The 20,647-nt window shown below is 51.5% G+C and overlaps 1 protein-coding gene across 2 annotated transcripts in view; it reads left to right on the top strand.

The window, feature by feature from the left end:
- The first annotated feature begins 186 nt into the window (after positions 1-186).
- Positions 187-20,647, top strand: part of ASTN2 (astrotactin 2) — a 746,156-nt gene continuing 725,695 nt past the window's right edge. For both annotated transcript variants that reach the window (XM_036329825.1, XM_036329824.1), the window contains exon 1: positions 187-667. In XM_036329825.1, coding sequence (XP_036185718.1) covers positions 223-667 — 445 coding nt within the window. In that variant the 5' untranslated portion in view covers positions 187-222. The remainder of the gene's footprint in view (positions 668-20,647) is intronic.

The following is a 20,647-nucleotide window of genomic DNA, read 5'->3' as shown; positions in this document are numbered from 1 at the left end:
CGGGGTCTGCCGGGGAGCAGAGGAGGGCCGGGCGGCGGGCCGAGGAGGCGGGGCGGGAGGGCGGGCCGGGCCGAGCGGGAGGCGGAGCCGGGAGCTGGGGGCTGCTGGCGAGCGGCTCCTCGGCTCCTTTGCTCCGGCTCCCCGCTTCCCTCCGCCGCCGCCGCCGCTCGTTCCTCCTCCGCCGCCGCGGCCGCCGCTCGCCGCACCGCAGCCCCTCCCGCCATGGCCGCCGCCGCCGGCGCCCGGCGCAGCCCCGGCCCCAGCTCGGCGCTCCGGGGGCGGCTGAGGCTCGGCTTCCACCCGGCGCCGCCGCCGCCGCTGCTCCTGCTCCTGCTCCTGCTCCTGCCGCCGCCGCCGCTGCTGGCCGGCGCCACCGCCGCCTCGCGGGAGCCCGACAGCCCGTGCCGGCTCAAGACGGTCACGGTGTCCACGCTGCCCGCGCTGCGGGAGAGCGACATCGGCTGGAGCGGCGCCCGCGCCGGGACCGGGACGGGGACCGCGGCCGGAGCCGCCGCCGCCGCTGCCGCCGCCGCGTCCTCGGGCTCCGCCGGCTCCGCGGGCGCCCCCGCCGAGGCGCGCCTCCTGCTCTTTGTGCGGAACGAGCTGCCGGGGCGCATCGCGGTGCAGGACGACCTGGACAACACCGAGCTGCCCTTCTTCACTCTGGGTAAGGCTGGCGCCGGCGCACGCGGGGTCCCCAGGAACCGCGAGCCCTAAGTGCAGTCGGACGGGCGGGGGCGCCTGGGGGATCCCCGGCCCGGGCGGCGCGGAGCGGGGTTGGGAGAGGGCGGCGGACGGGCCCGGAGGGCGTACAGGTGGTTGGAGAGGAGTCTGGGGCGGGAGGTCCCGGAGAGTGCGCGGCGGGAGCCCGGGGCGCGCCAGCCTTCCTTCGGCGGGGACCTGCGCCTCAGGCTCAGCCCAGACGCTGAGCTCTGCCGGGTGCGTCCCGACACCCAGGACCCCCGGCGCTGAGTGCTGGAGCTGGGGGACCCCGGGCGCAACCTCCGCTCCCAGGCCAGGGGCGGTCGGGCGCCCACTGCTCCCGGGGGCACGGTCCCCGCCGGCCGGGTTGCCGCCCCTCGGCCCTCGGGTCGGAGTTGTGGTCTTTGCTCTAAGGGGTAGGTTTTATCCAGAATCTGAGCGGAGAAGCTCCAGTAGCATTGCCCCTCCCTCGCAAACCGAGTTCCCGAGTGGGTTGGGTGACCTTGGCCGAGTCGCTTCCCTCGAGGCCTCGGCGCTGGCCATCTGTGAGTGCGGCGGGCGAGGGCTGAGTGATGTCTGGGACTGGGATTCCGAGCCCAAGTCTCCACTTTCAGAATCGCCGCCCTCACCCTACGCCCCGGGCTGTCGCATTCGCCTTTCTGCACCCCTCATCACCGCCGACAGCCGCTGGGCTAATAAGAATAACTTAAAGTCAGGACCGTGGAGGGGGAGAGGGTCGGGTGGGGGTAGGGTGGGGGCTCCCACGGAAAAGTTAATCGGAAAGTTCGCCAGCAGCTGGCTGCCTGCTGGTTCCCAGCGCGAATCCCAGAGGAGTCGGCCTTCGGAGGAGCCGTGGGAAGCGCGGCTGATTTCCCACCCGAGTAATTGATAGCTTAATTATCTCCGAGAGCGTTTGCAAAAACGCTGCTCCCCCTCGCTCTCCCGCGTTCGCCGGCCGCTCGCTCTCCCCTCCCCTCCCTGGGCTCGGGGCTCCATTGGGTGTGCGAGTCCGGTCAACAACTGAGGCGCCTACTAGGCGCGGGGGCTCCCCGCCCGGAGCCTCCCGAGCGCGGCTTCCCGGGATCCCTGCCTTCTCGAATCCGGCTCAGCTCAGTCATCCCGGGTGAGGAGCCTTCGTGGTCAGCAGCTGCGGACGCTTGGCTTGGACCTGTGCGTGAGGGTAACTCCTTGCTGGCCCGAGAAGCCCCAAAGAGGAATCATCAGAGCAGGCGCCTCTCTTCTGGGAGCCATCCTATTTGTCAGTGTGTTTTTTGTGACCTCTACCCCTGCCCTGTCTTCCTGGCTGCCCTGGAGATCTGAGCCGGTGCCAGGCCCTCTCCTGCTCTTAGCTGGAGCCTGGGGTTTCTGGCCCTTGGGCTCTCCCCATCCCGCTGTAACCCGAGCATGCTGAGCTTTCTGGGAGGCCCAGAGGGAGGGCGCCTGCAGGATCCCCGGGGGACTTCCCTTGTCTGTCATGTGAGACACACACACACACACACACACACACACACGCATGCACGCACCTGTGGGGCTGCTCATTCCTAAGGAACGGACTGAGGGAGGAGACCGGTTGCTTTCCAGTTGTTGTCAACCTTCTGGCCTTTAAATACAGTTCCTCATGTTGTGCCCCAACCATAAAATTATTTTCGTTGCTACTTCATAACTGTAATGTTGCTACTGTTATGTATCGTAATGTAAATATCTGATATGCAGGGGTCGCGACCCACAGGTTGAGAACCGCTGCTTTAGGTGAACAGCTAACCTTGGACTCAGGGCCAACTCGTACTACTCCCCCCAGGGGGACACATTTGGTCACTTCCAGTCTCAGCCTCCTCTCGTGGCCCTGGCAGTCTCTCTACAGTGGGGTGCCCTGGAGGTCAGGAGTGCATGTCTCCCTCGATGCCTGGTCACATGAGGGGGAAGGGGAACTTTCTTGGGTGTGGTGTTACTTGGCAGCGAGGACCCCAGAGCATTACAATTCCTCAAGGATGTGGAAGGACCCAGTTCGGTCCATGAAGAGGAGTCACCCCCAAATTCCTGGAGCTGTCAGTCTCTGCCATTTTAAACTTTGGCTTTCAAGAGGGAATGGGTGTTGGGAGCTGGAAATCTCGATTCCCCCAAGACTGGGGAGTGAGCTCCAGAGTCTCCTGGCACCCTCCATTTGGAGCCTTCCGCCTTCTCTGACACAGGTGACTGAGCCTGGAGCCTGGGGATAGCCTGCCAGGGAGTGGCCCGGTGCTGCTGTCCTCCTTGTCAGCTCTGAGCCCTTCTGGATGTATGTAGGGGATTGGGTTCTCTCCTCCTCCTCCTCTTCCTCCTCTTCCTCCTCCCCACCCCCACTCTGTGCCCTGGACTGGCAGCTCAAGGCGCTCCCTCCCCCCGGATTTGGCTAGCGAGGTAGTCACCAGATGGCCAAGTATAGCAGGAGCTGTGTAGGGAGGCGTGGGATTTTTATTTGTGTTGGTCTTCCACTGTTTGCGTGTAAACACGGAGTGCACAGCGAGCTCAGGGAGGGCCAGGCTGGCTGGAAATGAGGGCTGCTGCTTGGGGAGGAGGGGACTAGGAGCCGTTTATGGACATATCTTTCCCAGGGTCCTGAGGTAGCCCCGTCCCATCCCAAGACCGTTTAAACATCCTTTGTTTAAAAGCTGAGTAATCGTGTCTGCTGGGTTGGGCGAATCTTTCACTACTAACTCGTCAGTTCAAGGGCTTTGGAGATGGCACATGCGGCTTCTAGGCAAGCCATTAGTGAATGCCAAGGCCTGCCAATAGTGGGGTATGTGGAGCCACCACTAGGGGGTGATGGTGACTGCCAGAGCCCTCTGGCGAAGCTTTGTGGGTAAAATGAGTTGTTGGTAAAATGTTCCTGGCATTAAAGGGGAGTGGGTGATTGAACAAATAAAGGGTAGAATTCCCATTTTACTCAAGTCCAGCTGGGGGAACTCAAGGTAATTTTTCCCACACTGCCTACCATCATCTGTCACCAAAGTCACCTACATACACTGTGCCCCTGTGGTTCGAGTTATTGGCTGTGTTATTTATTGGTCATGCCCACACTTAAATGACTTTTCTCAAGGTCTCTTCCTCTCCATGCATCTACACACCCCATCATGCTCCAGCCTGCTTTCTGTAGATGTAAGTTCCCCTCAGAGATGAAAGAGCCCCCAAGTTTCTGTGTTGGGCCTCTGCTCTAGAATCCAATTATAAGTCAGTGGTGTTGACAAAGTGAATTTTCCAAAAACTGATCAAGGAATAGCAACGTGGGTGTCTGAGAGCTTTCTTCTTGCCTGTTACTGTAAATCCACATAAAATATATGGCGTGGGCACTGCTGTTATTGCCACTTTACAGGTTAGGAAGCATTCATAGAGGGGTTAGACTGTGACTCAATGGCAGACCAGGGTCTGGAATCTTAGTTCACCATGTGCCTACCTGCCGACATAAGAGAATTCTTACTAATTCGCTTTGTCACAGAAATCAGACAGGAGAGGCGTGCGCTCTGCATTTGGGGGAGGGCAGGTAATTGCTAAGTCAGCATCCTGAGCCAACTATGCATGGAGGTGCTGGTTATACATGCGTGCAGGGTCAGGTGCCTGGTTCTGGAGAGAAACAGAACAGTCATCAACATGGCAACATTTCTCTAGAACTTCAGCTGCAGGAGTGAGCTGAAATCTGAGCATTTCAATGTGGGGCATGAGTTAAATGACCTCTGGTGGCCCCGCCAGCACAAAGTTTTGTGACTCATGGGATGTCAAAGGGCATTGCATTTAATGGCGCCCATGAGTGATGGAGGTGACACCACATTCAGTGACATCAGGGTGGAAGACATCTCTATAGGGTGGGAGAAGGTTGGGGTCACTTCCTGGACAGGAAAAGCCCCAGGCGAGGCCTTGGAGGATACGCTGGAGAAGTTGAACGCTCCCGTAGATCTCGGTTAGGATCTGGCCTGCAGTGACCTTGAACATGTCATTTATCCCCCCAGAGCTTCAGTTCTTTGTGCTGTAATAGGAGTGGGTAGATGAGCCCTAAAATAATCCTCGGGTGTAAAGATTCTGTGAACTTGAAGTGCCCTGACCTTGTCTGTCACTCTCGACTAGCTCCCCTGGCTTTTCACCGGCTCCTTTCCTTTGCCGGCAGCATGGGAGTGCTGGGAAGGACTGACTGAAAGGAAGAACTTGATCAGGAGCCACTGCCAGGGCAGGGCTTCTGAGGTAACCCTGCACATCACTCAGTCCTTCTCCGCCCCCGGGCAGCCCCGGAGTTTGCTTGTGGGTTCAGCTTTCATGTCTGCAGGTAGGGAAGTGACATCCTTCTTCCTGTGCGTGACAGTGGCAAGGCCGGGCTGTTTACCACCAGCCTTGATTCAGCAAAAGAGGGAAAAAGAGATAAGATTGAATAACCAACTGTTTGCTGTCAAAATTTCTTACTAATTTGCTTTGTCACATAAATCAGACAGGGGAGGCGTGTGTTTGCATTTGGGGGCAGGGGGGCTGGTGAGGAGGGAAGAGCCATCCAGTCAGGTGTCTTTAAATGCGCCTTCCTGAGCAGACAGGATGGCGTCCTGAAGATCTGTGCCAACAGAATGCTCTTTGCAGGAAGGTGAATGGCCTGTGTGGAAGAGGAAGATATTGTTTGAAATGCCAACTTGGTTAGGTCTGCAAAGATTCCTTAAGGTACAGGCAGAAATGGTTCCCAAAGAGAAAGGCCTCTGCAAGGAGGGAGGGGCCAGGAAGAGGTCAGATGGGTTGTTAGACGCTGGGAGGTTAGCCTAAGAACAGTCCACAAAAGGCGGAGCTTCCTTCAAATGCCAGCAGGGAAGGAGGAATGTGCTTATTTTCCCTGCCTGGCACTAAGGAATCTTCAAAAGGTGCAGATGGGGAGGGTAGAGGAAGTTCAACCCCCAGAAGGATGTATCCCTGGGAGCTGTCCAGCAGCCCAGCATTCTGACCCTGGCGAGGGAAGAACCATGGGGGGCGGGGGAGGGGGGGGCGGGGACACCTTCAAGCCCAGACTAGCAGCTTTGGGCAGGCATTTGGAGAAAGGACCTCAGCCCTGGGAGACAGTTGGGCAATCTGCTCTTTTTGGGTTCTGGTTGGTTCCTGCAGGTTGATGCCCGTTGTGAAAGGGAGGGAGAACAGATACAGATAGTAGTAAGCTGGGGTTTTTGAAGAGATTTCTGACCACAGAATATTTGTTAAAATCAGTGCCACTGTTTTTACTGTGTGTGTGTGTGTGTGTGTGTGTGTGTGTGTGTGTGTGAGAGAGAGAGAGAGAGAGAGAGAGAGAGAGAGAGAGAGAGAGAAAGAAGAGGAGAAAGATTTGGGGGTAGATAAGAGGGAGAATTGATGTTTTCAAACAAAGCTAGATTTTTTGAAAAAAATACATTATTTCCTCATTTGGGCACTAGGTGCCTTTTACTAAATAAAGTGTTTGGGGCCCGGCCAGCATGGCTTAGGGTTGAGCATCCACCTATGAACCAGGAGATCTTGGTTTTGATTCCCAGTCAGGGCACGTGCCCGGATTGCAAGCTGAATCCCCAGTGTGTTTGGATAGCACTGAAAGGTCTAGGTCCTCCCCTGTTCTGATGCCCCAGGCTTCTGGGACACTGTGAATAAGAGTCCTGGGAGTGCATGGTGTTCTGTGGTCTCTGATCTGCATCTTTTTCTCCTCTTCATTCACTTCCCTCACTCCATCCCAACCCCCTTTCCAGCTCCAACCTGATGACTATGAAGACTCTGACAGGGCAGAGAGAGGGTTGCTGTCTGCCCTCAGAAATTACTGTTCCTGAGAGGGTAATGGGTGGGAGAGAGGAGGACCTGCTTTACTGTGTTAGAGGGGCTCACGCTTGGTCAAGGCCAACCAGGTTTGCTGTTGCTGGGGGTCATTTTCAGCAGCCGAGGCGGCACAGCTCTGCAAACTTTGGTGTGACCCGGAGCTGGACAGTTCTCCTGAACTGGGCTCTCAGGCCATAAGATTATGCTGTAATTTTCATTGATGGCAGGTCCGGCAGGAGGTCTTGACTAGACCTCTGGTCAGCAAAGGCTCCTGTTCTCACCCCCTTGCTTTGCTGTGTAAACTGGTCGTTGGCTGACCACACGTGATGGAGCGAGAGAAGGATGTGCAATGACTTCTTTGGGTGAAGTCATGCAAACCATTGCCACAACCATCGACACGGGGGGACTCACAGTATCACAGATTCCTAGAGCTCATTGAATCCACTGGGCATGTTATATGGCAACATTGTGGTCAGACAAAGGAAGAAAGCTACTTCAGGTTCAGCAGTTCAGAGTTCAACCCAGTGGCCTTGAATCGCATCCTATGCTTCTTTCCATCACAACACTGGGCCTCCAACAGGTGGCTCTGCGTTTAAACACATCTCTGTCTGTAACTCCGTGTGACGTCATAAAATGCACCACCCTCGCCTGGCCCCCCTGCAAAAGCCAAAAATACAAAAACTCCCAAATCTAAGGAGCCATATCCCTAGGGAAACTGACTTTGTTCTCCTGCCCAGGTATCCAGCTGGTTGGCGCCAATCCCTCCTGCGAACCTGAGCTTGTGGGTTTTGCTCTGGGGGGAGGAGGAAGCCTCATTGCCTTTCACAGCTGCCTTCGGTGCTGAGCAGAGAGAGCCTGCTGTTTGCCCGGGGAGGGAGGGAAGAGTCGGATTTAACCTGGAGGTGGAGCAGCATCACAGGGATGCTTCCTTTACGGAGCAGATACTTTTCCAAGTTCTCACACTGACCAGCTAGTGGCAACCGAAGATTAGCTATAGCAGGCGGGCTGGGTTTTCCCTCCTGCAGCAGAGCAGGCAGCCCTTCTGGCCCAGAGGGAGGCAGGCAGCAGTGCTTGTCTGGACTGGCTCTGTTCCCCATCGCTGACACTCTCCTTTCACTGGCTCTTCGCTGGTGTCTGGAGGAGTTCTTTTGCACAACAGCCCCGCTGAGATTTCCCGTGGGGTTGGGAGGGGAGTGTTGGTGACTTACAGAAATATGTGTAGCTTCCTTTCTGGCACATGAGAACACGCAGGCAGCACAGTCTGTGAATCAGACATTGACAAGGATGGTGCATCTTATAAATGGTGAGGGTTTTAACCACAAAGAGGAGAAATTTCTTTGTGTGTCACAGCGCTGGGCACATCCGACCTCAACAGTTCTCTCCACTATGATTTCCCACAGTCGCCTCACTGGTCTGTGCCTCTTGTCTGGTCCTCCCCAATTCCTGCCTGTACGTGCAGGCAGAGTATTTCATTTAAAGCCCAAATATGATGAGGTCTGTCCTCTCCTAACACACCTCACTGGTTCCCCATAGTTCTTAGTATGAAGTCCAGGCTCCTCACTGTGGTACAAGGTCCATGATCGGATCTGCTCAGACTTCCTACCCTGAGAATCCTTCCTTCTGTTCCTCTAACTCTGCCCCACCAACCCGGGAAAATTCCTTCTTACCTTTCAAGACTGAACTCAAATGTCGATTTATCTTTGAAGTCTTTCCTGACCTCTTCACATTGAAGTGGAACATTCTGGGCCTTGGCACCCACTGTCAGTATAAAGATTGAGATAGCAATGCTGGTCTCTTAAGAACATTGTGCCCCTACAATGTGCTAGGCCAGTGATGGTGAACCTTTTGAGCTCGGCATGTCAGCATTCTGAAAAACCCTAAGTTAACTCTGGTGCTGTGTCACATATAGAAATTTTTTGATATTTGCAACCATAGTAAAACAAAGACTTATATTTTTGATATTTATTTTATATATTTAAATGCCATTTAACAAAGAAAAATCAACCAAAAAAATGAGTTTGCGTGTCACCCCTGACATGCATGTCATAGGTTCGCCATCACTGTGCTAGGCACTATTCAGGTGCTTAGGAGTGTGTGTGTGTGTGTGTGTGTGTGTGGTGGGGAGAGAATAATAACAGTAATCATCCTATATAATAAAAGCCTAATTTGCAAATTGTTCTCTCTACCTGGAGTTCGACCAGGGGGCGGAGCCGGCCGGCCAACTGCCCATGGGCCAACCGCCCGAAGCCCCTCCCCCTGACTGGCCCCGCCCCTGGTAGCAGCAGTCGGCAGCTGGGGGAAGGGAGGTCCCAGCCAGCAGCCAGCAGCTGCTAGGGACCCTACCTGTGCACGAATTTCATGCACTGGGCCTATAATATTAAATAAGAAATAACGCAGTACAGGAGGTGATGAATTGTATGAAAAAGGGCAAAAAATAAAACGGGAAGTTTTTCGATGAGACATCTGTTTTAATGTTAAGTAGGGAGACTGAGAGGAGCTTATGGAGAATGTAGGGTTGGCACAGAGACTGGGAGGCGATGGAGGAGTTCGCCAAATAGGATCTAGGAGAAGAGCCTTCCGGGTGGAGAAGGGCTTCAGCACACCTGACTCCGCAGCACACGTGGCGTGCCCAAGAGCCAGTGAGGCCGGTGCTGCCGCTGAAGTGAGCAGGGGTGGGCAGGGCAGGATGGAGGACGGGAGAGGACCAGGGGGTCACCTGGAGCCATCCAGATTTCTGTCCCTATCGGGGCTTTTCCTCAGAGTGAAATGGAGAAGCCCTGCAGGATTATGAACAAAAGAGTGTCCATGTCTGACTTCTGTTTCAAAAGAATTACTCGGGCTGCTCTGTCGAGAGGCAGCGAGGCCTGGCAGTCTCTTCAGGTGAGCAGCGAGGCCTGGCAGTCTCTTCAGGTGAGATGCTGGTGGCTTGGAGCAGGAGAGCAGAGCTTCTGTGCTTCTTTGTCTGTCTTGCCAATGGATCCACATGCAGAGAACATGCTTCCTTCCTGGGGCTGTGATGACTCACCGTGCACCTGGCGCATCCTAGTTGCTCAGAGCATCTTCCATGACTAGAACCCTGGGCTTGCCAAGTTATTATCCCAGAACCCACACTGAGTAAAACCAGAGTGGCGTGGGCATCCCCTTCATCTGAAGTCTGAGCTGGAGTTCCTCCTCTTCCAGGATCCTGTAGCCATTTCTTCCACCTTTCCCCACCTCATTATTCTGGGTGTTTATCAGCTGAGTGATGGGACCCCTTTGTTTAGAGGAAAGACCTTACCTTGAAAATCATGGAAGGCAGATGAGGGATTAGAACCTGTGCCTGGTGGCAAACAGAGGCATTGGATATGTTGAAGGAGATGATACCATGGTGGTGGGATCATCAAATGTCACAGGTGGTGAGAATTAGGACATTCTCTGAAGAAACCCTTCTATCAAAGCTGGGGAATCGAGGTCGCCAGAGTGAGTCAGTGGTGGAGCAGGGCACCAGGTTCCGATCTGCTAGAGTCCTACTCCCGTGTGTCTGCCTCCCGCCTTAAGGAAGGGCAGCCAGGCCACCAGGGAGTCCATATTCCCGAGGGGAGGAGCGGAGGAGGGGAGCCGAAATTCCCAGACGGTATCATTCTGGCATGGCGTAGGCTATGGATTACATATTTACCATGCCCCAGATGCGGAGCTGGTACCTGTTCTCTCACTCCATCCTCCCACAGTGCTAAAAGGCAGGGTAGATCTGCCCCATGTTATAGGCGAGCATGGTGGCTCAGAGGAGTAAAGGAACATACCCACGATCACACAGCTGGTATCCAGGCGAGCTGGGCCCAAGCTCAGTCCTGCCTGGTTCCGAACCCGGTGCTCTCTCCGCCTCCCCTGCTGCACAGAACCAGGCATGTTCTTGGGTTTTCATCTCTTTGACACCCGCTTTCCCTTTTTTTCTCTTCCTCTGCTCATTACCAGGAAGTAGGAGACGTCTCTTCTATAGGGACCTCAGGTGTGACAGCCTCACAGGCCCGAGGGACTGCACACCTTGTGTCTGCTGCCAGGAGCTGACTCAGCATCCCCCAGGCCCTGTCGCTCCTCGCTCATTTGCCAAGAGCGCACCAGGCCTCGTCTCATTTTATTCTCGGTGCCACTCATTATCCCTGGGCTACTTGACGCTGGCAGTCTGGGTTTCTGCGCCTTTTTGATTCTCTTCCTCCTTTTCTTCCTCACACCCTCTCTCTCTCTCCCCAGTGCTTACGGAGGTCCCACCTTGGCTAGGCATAGTGTCATACTGGGAGACCTGTGATCCAGTCTTTATAGTCTTTCTAGAAATTGTCAAGGCATCGGTTATTGGAGATCAGGCCCTTGTTTGTACGTTTCTGTCACTCCTCTGGTCCACCTCGAGGTGAGTTTTGCCCACCCAGTGCTTCTTAGCAGCATTATGCAGATTTTATTTCCCATTTTGAAAATGGGATTTGTATTACATTATCTATGCATATGGGATATATATATAATAATATGTAATATTTACATCTACATTATAATGCTGTAAAAGTAAATAAATAGTGTGTACTTCTATAGTATCAGAACTCGTCCTAGCCGGCTTGGCTCAGTGGATGGGGCATCAGTCTGAGGACTGAAGGGTTCTGGGTTCGATTCCAGTCAAGGGCACATGCCCCGGTGCTTGCAGGCTTGATCCCCAGTAGGGGGCGTGCAGGAGGCAGCCAATCAATGATTCTCTCTCATCACTGATGTTTCTCTCTCTCCCTCTCCCTTCCGCTCTGAAGTCAATAAAAATATATAAAAATAAAATATAGTATCAGAACTGGGTAAAATAACGCCTCTGAGATCTAGCCCAGCTCCGTCATTCACCCAGCTAAGAGAAGGACATTTTGAAGGTCGCTCAGGTAATTCACAGCAACCATCTCTGGGCAGTGTGCTGGGGTGGACCACGTGCAGCTCAGACAATCAGAAATCCTGGGTTCGAATCCTGATGCATAGCTTGCTAAATGCAAACTTCCGTATGCCACCGCTCTGAGCCTCTGTTTTCCCGACAGTAAAGTGAAAGTGACATAACAATCACTGCTCCGGTTTCCGTGGTCATTGTTTTTGGAGCCCCCTCCATAAAGGGAACTTCAGGCAGCGCCCAGCACTCTGCTCCTTTTTAGTTGCACTCAGCCATATGATCCTCACGGAGGGAGTTGTGTGCCAAGCACCTAGCCCAGCGTCTGGCACACAGTGTCTGCTCTGTGCCTCATAGCCACCTGGAATCCTTGTTTTGAAAGGAGATGGAGGTATGAATAAATAGTGTATGCAGACTGCAGACGTCCTTTCCCTTCCCTCAGCTTTCCCTTGCAGCAGGCTTGGCTTAGGCACCCCCTGTCCCCCCACCTCCCCCCAGCAAGGCAGAACTGGATGCAATTGACCATTGATGTCTGCTGTTCCCGGGGAGCTGGGGACGCCAGGAACCCCGGGGTCATCTGAGGACAGCTTGCACAGAGCCGCTCTCAGAGGCTGAGCCTGAGGCAGGTGGGTGTTGGGGAGGCGGGCGGGGCAGAGTCCTCTCCCTCGTGGTGGCAGCAGGCTGAAAAGGCCCTGCTCTCAGCTGCCCGGGGAAGTCACGAGTGGCGTTGCAAGCAGCGAAAAGGGAAGGAGCATTTCCATTAGCAGAATCAGCAGTAAAGAGATTTCCAGTCACAGTAATAGCTGCATTTGGGGGAATCATTTCCGTGGAGGCTGTGGGCAGAGGAGGGAAGGGGGGGGGGGCGGCAGGGAAAGGCACAGGAGACTTCTGGTCTGCTTGCACGCAGCCAGCAGCCAGTGGGAGCCAGGTGCCAGACGCACAGCGCCTGCCTGTTCCAGGGCTGCTGGTCTTTGGGCAGACGTGCTGGGCCTCCCCCTTCCCTCCAAATGGATGGAGCCCTGTTCTCAGCGGTCCTGGTGGGAGCCGCCCACTCATCCCATGCTGCCCTTGCTCTGATTCCCTGGGTTACTGTTCTTAAGACGTCAGAGCCAATAGCAATGTCCTAGGCTCCTGGATTGTAGGTGGGGAAGCTCCCAGATTTTGTAGCCCAGCTGCCTCGCAGAATCGCCTTAACCCAGGTTCTCCCAGACCCGCTGAGGCACCAGGGAGGGACCTGGGAACCTGTGTTTGAATACCTGTACCAGCTCCTTGGAGGACCCTGTGCACCCCTTCAGCCTCGCCTCCTGACATTCCCCTTCGCACTTGACCCTGTAGCCTCGCTGACCACTTGCAGATTCTGAGGGTACCAGGCACAATCCCCACATCTGACCCCGCACAGAAATGCTGTTCTCTCTGGTTGGCATACTTTCCCATCCCCAATACCCCTGGCCATCTCCTAGCCTTCGCTTACTGTTACCTCCTCTGAGGAGCCTTCTCTTTTTCCTCCCAGGCTTAGATAGAGGTGGTGGTGTCCCCCTGCCCCCCCGAATGTTCATATTAAATTTGGTAGGATTCACAAATTTCATTAATAAAAACTAAATTAAAAAAATAAAATACAGGATGCCCAGCTAAACTTGAATTTCAGCCAATGAAAACTTGCTTGGTAGGAATGGGTAAAATAACGTCATGTGTAGTATTTGCAGCATAGTTTTACTAGAAGTGACTCTTCGATGATCAGAAATTCAGATTTAACAAGGCACCCTGTTTCTTATATGGCAACCCACAGGGACTCCGGCTTCTTTCTCCCCGTCAAGGGTCACACTGCTGACGTGTGATTTGTCCCCGAAATCTATGTTCCCCACATCTCTCCATCTCAGGAAATCACGCCGCCATTCGCCCCGTTACTCAAGGGACAGGAGGCATCGCTAACTAATCCCATTCTTCCAGTCAGCCAGCCCTGTTGGTTTTGCTTCTAAACGGACTCTCAAGATTATTTGCTTCTCCTGATTTCTGACTGCCATCTCCTTTGTCCAGGCCATCGTCCTTTTCCCCTAGGGCTGTGATATTCATCTTCTTACTGGTCTCACTGCTGCCTCTCTGCCCCATCCTTCCTTGATATCATACAGGATATAGCACATGGGCCACACCCAGCCTCTGCCACCTTTGTACGGCCTGTAAGCTGATTTGCTTATTTAAATAGTTGAAAAAAAATCAAAGCAAGACTAATGTTTCATGATTCATGACAATGATGTGAAGTTTGAATATCAGTGCCCATAAATAAGGATTTATCAGATGCATGCCCACTCATACATTCATGTATGTATTTTCTGTGTTTGCTTTCATGCTGTAGCAGCTGAATTGAGTAGTGGGAACATGGGCTATCTGCTTCGAAAAGCTTAAAATATTTACTAACTGTCCCCTTACAGAAAAACTTCGCCAACCCTCCTGTGTACAGCAGCCAGAGCGATCTTTTCTAAAAAGCAAATCAGATCTCTTTACGTTCTTGTTGAAAACCTTTAATTATTTGTCATTGCTTTTAAGAATTAAATCCTAATTCATTTTAAGAGTCTAGAAAATCCTAAAAGATTTCCTTTCTTCTTTGAGTTCATCTTCTTTGAGTTTCTTCCTTGCTAACAAAACTCGAATATCACCTTCTTGCAGAAGTCTTCCCTACCACACTAGCACCCTGGTACATCTTCCCCCATAGCTTTCTTATTCTATTTATTTTTAATTTTTTAAAAATTTATTTCATAGAGAGGAAGGGAGAGAGAAAAATATCAATGAGAGAGAAACATTGATTGGCTGCCTCCTGCACACCCTGTAACAGGGATTGAGCCTGCAACCCGGGCATATGCCCTGACTGGGAATGAAACCAGCGACCCCCTGGTGTAGAGGACGATGCTCAACCAACTGAGCCACACTGGCCGAGCTATTCCATTTATTTTTTAAAACTTTTATCTGACAGCTCATTGAAGGTAGGGGATATATCTTGTTCATCTTTTTTGCTCTCCAGATTATATACTGCAGGACATAGCACAGAGGGGGTGCTGAGTGGATGTTTCTCGGCCAAGTGAATGAAACACGGGCAGTTTGGTGAACAGCACCTCAGAGAGTACCACCTCATCGGGTTGGTCCCTTGCCATCTGTGAGGTTCTTCTGCGCCCCCTTAGTCCTCAAGGGCAGGAAGGAGAGAAAACCACTTCTCAGGGACCATCTGAGGTTGGATGCTGCCGCAGAAGGGTAAAGATGACACCCTCCCTCTCTCGCTTCCGTGCTCTCTGCATCCTTCCTGGGGCCTCTGAGGATGAAGCCCTCAGCTCTGAACCCTGGTGCAGTTCGCCTTTTTCAAGCCCCGTCTCACACTAATTTGTTAGACAACTTTCTTCAATTAATTACTTTCCCTCCATCCTCCCCCTGGGAGGGAGATGCGAGAAGCTGACCACTCAAAGTAACTGATTCCCTGTCTGCCAATAGCAGGACTCCTACCGTCTCCCCCTCCTTTTATTTCTCTCTTCACTTTATTTTCCAGCCTCTCTATGCCACCTCTCCAAACTGCAGAGGCCTCTAGGGAAAGGGCCCCTTCGCCTGGTCCCCTGCTCCCAGCCGGGCAACAGAAGGCCACCCCCCCCACCCCCGCCCCAGAGGGACAGCAGGTGGGAAGGCAAGCAGGTGGCCGAGTAAGGATAGCTGCACACCTTCGAACACGAAGCCGCTTTTGCAAAGTCTGCTAACGACTAAACTGTGCTGGATTGGGAAGCAAATGCCTTGGGTTCCAGTCCTGTTTCTGCCATTCACTTGCTATGTGACATGAAATGAGTGACAGTTCCTCCTGGGCCTACGTGAGGGGGGTCAGAGCCAGTACACCCCCGCCCCTCCCCCCAGGAAACCGGGCAAGGTTGGGCTGCATAGAATCCTTCATGAGAGAGGAGAGACCTTCTGGTCTTATCTGTTCTCAGACTCCCAGGTGCCCAGAGCTGTGCCCATCGCATAGTAGGCACTCAGTCAATATTTGCTGAACGAAGGAGTGAATAGATGGAAAATATGTGAGATTAGACATTGCTAAGGCAATAACCTCCCCGCAGCTTCAGATTCCTTCTGAATGCAGCGCCCTCATCAGTCACTACGATCAACTGGGAAGTGCCTGGGAGATGGATTCTATTCTCGCTCCCTAGCCTGGACCACCTCACCTGAAACCCCCAGTTCTCCTTAAACTCCCCTTGCCTGGAGCTGAGCCCCCTCAGTCATTTGCAGCGCTGCTTCCATCCCAGACCCTGGGGGCACCGGAATGCAAGGAGGCAGCAGTCTGTTGGGATAATCACATTTGCAGTTTTCAATTTAGAAAACTCCTTCTCATGGGTACTTTTAGTGTCTGCACATAATGGATGAAGGCACGGCCATTCGGGGACATCGAGTCAATTGCACAAGGTCAGATAGTACATGGGATTAGCTGTGCTTATTTTTCAAAGGAAGCTTTATATCACAATCATGAATGGAACACCAGAATAAGTGGCGATAGATGGAAGATAGCCTGTAAAAGGAATGCAACTATTGAAGTTATATATACATATATTTTCACGGGCCTCCTAAATTCATCTCTCACCTTGGGAAACATTGCCCTAGCCCAACCACTCACACAAAGGTACTGTTTTCGTTTAAAATTTAAATTTTCCCCTCTTAGCTGTCAGACTTCCCTGCAATATATACATTAAAAGTATCTTTCCCACCTCATAACTACTACCCGTCTTTTAAGACCCAACTAGAATATATACCTTCGTAGCTTCCACGATGCCTTTCCTTGCTCAAACCAAGCACTTTGAATGTTCACTGCAACTTGTGTTTTCATGGAAATATTGTGATTGTTTAATTGCCTGCTCCTCTTGCTAGTCTGTAAGCTTCCTAAGTCAAACATCGTGCCTCTTTAATATGCTTAATTCCAGCAGCTAGTGCCTGCATGCTTACTGAAGTCTTAACCTTCATTTTAAATTTTCACAAAACGGTTTAAAGAATACAAGCTGGTTGTAATGAATTCAGACCATTCAGGAGCATTATGAAGGGGAGAAGGGGAAGTCTTTCCCCTCCCCAGCCTCATTCCCCAGGCGTGAGCATGAGGGGGCGTGTGCCGGCCTCCTGTGGAAATGGAATGCCTGTGCCCAACCAGCCACCTGCGGTGATGCCACCCAGAGTGATTTGCCCAAGGTCACTCTGCAGGTTTTCTGCAGGCAGCTCAGGGGTTTTAATGAAAATGTCTTTTCAGGAGGGCACTGGTTTTTCTTTTTAAAAATATATTTTTATTGATTTCAGAAAGGAATAGAAAGGGAGAGAGAGATAGAAACAGCAATAATGAGAGACTAATTGATCAGCTGCCACCTGCATGCCCCCTACGGGGGATCAAGCCGGCAACCTGGGCATGTGCCCTTGCCCAGAATCGAACCCAGACCTCCCGGTTCATAGGCCGCTGCTCAACCGCGGAGCCACCCCGGCCAGCCGGGGAAGGCACTGGTGTTTCAGTCTGGGTTCCATGAAAGGTCAGGGGAGTATGCGTTGCCCTGGGATTCAGCTGAAGAGATGCTCCACTTTCATCTGTTTGTAACCCCGGAGCTCCAGTTTCATTTGAGCAAAATGTCCTACAAGCAAGGTGCCATGTCTGGACTGCAGCAGCATCCTCCATGCCCGATGCACAATACATTGGGAAGAAGATGGGTAATGTTCCTGCCACAATATTTTATGGAGGCACCATGATTGCGCAAGGCCACTGACCACCTCCTGGTCAGTAGTAAGCCCGCTTTACTGACCCACTCCACATGGTCAGGCCCGCAGTCTACCTCAGGTTTTCTCCAGGGTTCAGGCAGGGAGGCCTTTGATGGCTGACCCTTTACTGAATATACATATACATGCACACGCGCGCACACACACACACACACACACATATACACACATGCATATACATAACACACACATACATATACATCTACTCATACATACATACATATATACATACACCTATCCCTGTACATATACATACACATGCACATACACACATACATATACACACATGTATACACATAACACACACATACATATACATCTACTCATACATACATACATATATACATACACACATACACCTATCCCTGTACATATACATACGCATACACACATACATATACACACATGCATATACATAACACACACATACATATACATCTACTCATACATACACATACACATATACATACACACATACACTTATCCCTGTACACATACATGCACACACACACACACGGTGTAGGTACATATGTAAATGTGTATATATGTACCGTATACATACAACATATAAGAATAGATACATTACGTATATGCACATATACATAAAGATACATATGAGAGAGAATATGCACATTTTTCTGTCTGGAGAACTAAAAGAAGAAACTGAACCCAGCAAGGGCAGGGCCAGCAGGGAACAGTTATCACGAGTCAGAGGCAGGTGTCTCTTTCTTCCTGTCAAGGTCGACACAGCAGCTCTCCTTCTTCCTTAAACTGTTTCCCACTCTGGGGAGACAGAATATGCCGGAGAGGGTTGCCTGGGTGTAGATTGAGTTGCTTACCTTAAAACCCTCCTCTATAAGGCCAGGTGGATTGGCAGTTGGTCAGTGAATAGAAAAGTCTATTAAAGCAGGAAATCATAAGAAGTTGTAATGCACCTCAAACATTATCTTGTAGCTTAACGCACAGAACTGTGTATACATTTGCCAATTATCTGATGGAGTCCAGGGCCTCTCTTCTCGTTCTGGGTCAGCTGATGAGAGTTCCAGGACATCGTTCCTGTGTAAACCATTCTCATAATGCACCAAATATGATCTCCAACGTTTCATTAAAGGGGACTGAGAACCTAAAGGTGCTTGCCAAGTAATCCTTCCAGGGTTTTATGACTCCTTGCTACATTTTTATCGTTGTCGCACCTTACCTAACTCCATAGCAATATGAAGTGACTTTATTTTTACAGTAAAATCACATTCGTCCTCATAGGAACTGCTTTCTTTTGATGCTAATAAAATTTTAATTTGCACAATATTTGATTACATTTTATAATGATAAGAAGCACACAGCGTAACAACGTAACTCTCTGTACAAACACAACTCAAGTGACAGCCCTGTCCTAAGAATGCTGGAGAGGATGTCGCCTGTGAATGTGAGCCCTCGGTGCCCGTGAGCTGCAGGACGAAGCGGTGGTCAGCGCAAAGAAAACCAGCTAAAAGCTTTTGAAATAAGTACCTGGTTCAGATTGACAGAGGCATAAAGTCACAGGAATTTTAGTGGTTGAGCCTTTAGAGAACATGTTGCCTAAAACTCTGATTTAAAGGAGAGAAAAAGGGAATCCATTTGCACCCTTGATGGGAGTATAAGTTGTTGCAGCCACTATGACGACAGTATGGAGCTTCCCCCAAGAATTAAAAACAGAACTACTGTTACCAAATGATCCAGCAAGTCCACTCCGGAGTCTGTATCCAAAGGAAATGAAAACAGGATCTTGAAGAGGTATATGCGTCTCCCCCCGCCGCCATGTTCGCTGAAGCATTCTTTACCATAGCCAAGATGTGGAAACAGATCTGAGCCAGTCAGCGGATGAATGGAGAAGATGTGCTGTAAGCCTACAATGGAATGTGACTCAGCCATGAGGAAAAAGGAAGCTCTGTCGCTTGCGACAGTGTGCGTGGACCTCGAGGGCATCATGCTAAGTGAAATAAATCAGACAGAGAAAAATGGATGCTGTATGATATCACTTAAATGTATAATCTGAAAAAGCCGAACTCACAGAAACAGACACTGGAATGTCAGTTACTGGGGGGTGGGGGAAGTGGGGGAGATGTTGGTGAGAGAGTACACACTTCCAGTTATACAGTGAATAAGTCCTAGGGGTCTAAGCGTGCAGCATGGTGACTGTAGTGAGCTATACTGTATCTCATACTTGGGAGTTGCTGGGACAGATTTAAAAGTCAGCACCACAAAAACGAAATGGTAATTCTGTACCATGATGGAAGTGTTAGCAAAGGCTATGGTGGTACTCGTTTTGCAGTGTGTAAGTGTATCAAATCAACCCACTGCACACTTTAAATTTACTCAATGAAAAATCAAGAGAAAGAAACTGAATTGCAGAGTCAGGAACTCAAGTCATTGGCCTCTCAGAGTTCCTGGCCCCTCTTGGGACTCCACAGCGATGGCCACTGATGCTCCTTTTTTGGGGGGACCTCTTAAAGGAGACACCCCAACACTTTTCTTGTTTTGCAGAGGAGAAAACTGTGGCTCAAATAATGAAGCCATCGCGTACAGGATGCTGAGCAGAGCGGAGCTGCTGTTTAATTCTCAGATCACGTTGACTTCCTTTCAGGGCTGTTCCAGATTTTTCTTTACTCAGTTATTTTTTTTTTAAAGTAACTAAACCTTATCAAAAATTGGATTTTCATCTGTGACCACGCTTGATCTTTGCATCACCTTATGAGGGAGGGAATGAGAGTAGGCTTTCCCCATTAATTCCTCTTTGCTGTCACCACATACTCTCTTCCCATACACACGTGGTTTGCGGGGTCTCTCTGGGACCGTCCATGTGCCAGTTCTCCAGGCCATCCCAGCTTAGACCGGTCAGGACCCTCAGGCCCGTCCACACAAGCCCTCTCGTTGCACAGAGGGAGGCCAAGGCCCAGAAAAGGCGAACACCTGCGTGAAGTGCAGGGGCTGAGATTGCTATGGATGCAGAGTTCAATGCACCCAGCCCCTGTTATTTACCCCCACCCAGTGGCCTGTGTAGCCCTGGGTCTCCCAGATTGCTCGCTAGCTGGGGAGGGTGGGCAGATAACAAGAGGGCAGGGGTTGTGAGCTGGCTGCCAGGAGTGCCCGGGCTTTACGAGGCGCAGAGTATAATTCAGAATCCATTTGGGGGACGTCTTGCCCCATAAAATCTCCGGCAAGAATGGCTGGGAGTTTGTTTGGACGCCTCCAGCACATTTTTAAAAATACCTCTTCTTTCCATCTTATTTTCCTCTTATTTTATGCTTCCTTTTTTCCTACCTAATTCTTTGGACGGTATGCTCCTGGGAGCTTATGAGGGGACACCCTGGGAGAGGTTCTGGGGGCAGGGATCCTGCTGCATAGGTTCTTGGGCTGCAAGTGGTTGTGCAAAAGCTCACCTGTCTTGACTGATTCTTCCTTTGCAAAGACATTGGCTCAGGAAATGACTTCATGGGTTTGCCTGCCACTCTTATAGCTGGACTTACAGATGCCATTCTTTAGGCCAAACAG

Source organism: Myotis myotis, unplaced genomic scaffold, assembly GCF_014108235.1.
Source record: "Myotis myotis isolate mMyoMyo1 unplaced genomic scaffold, mMyoMyo1.p scaffold_m19_p_12, whole genome shotgun sequence".
Lineage (NCBI taxonomy): Eukaryota > Metazoa > Chordata > Mammalia > Chiroptera > Vespertilionidae > Myotis > Myotis myotis.
The sequence above is the reverse complement of the archived record's forward strand: the minus strand, read 5'-3'. Positions and strand labels throughout refer to the sequence as shown.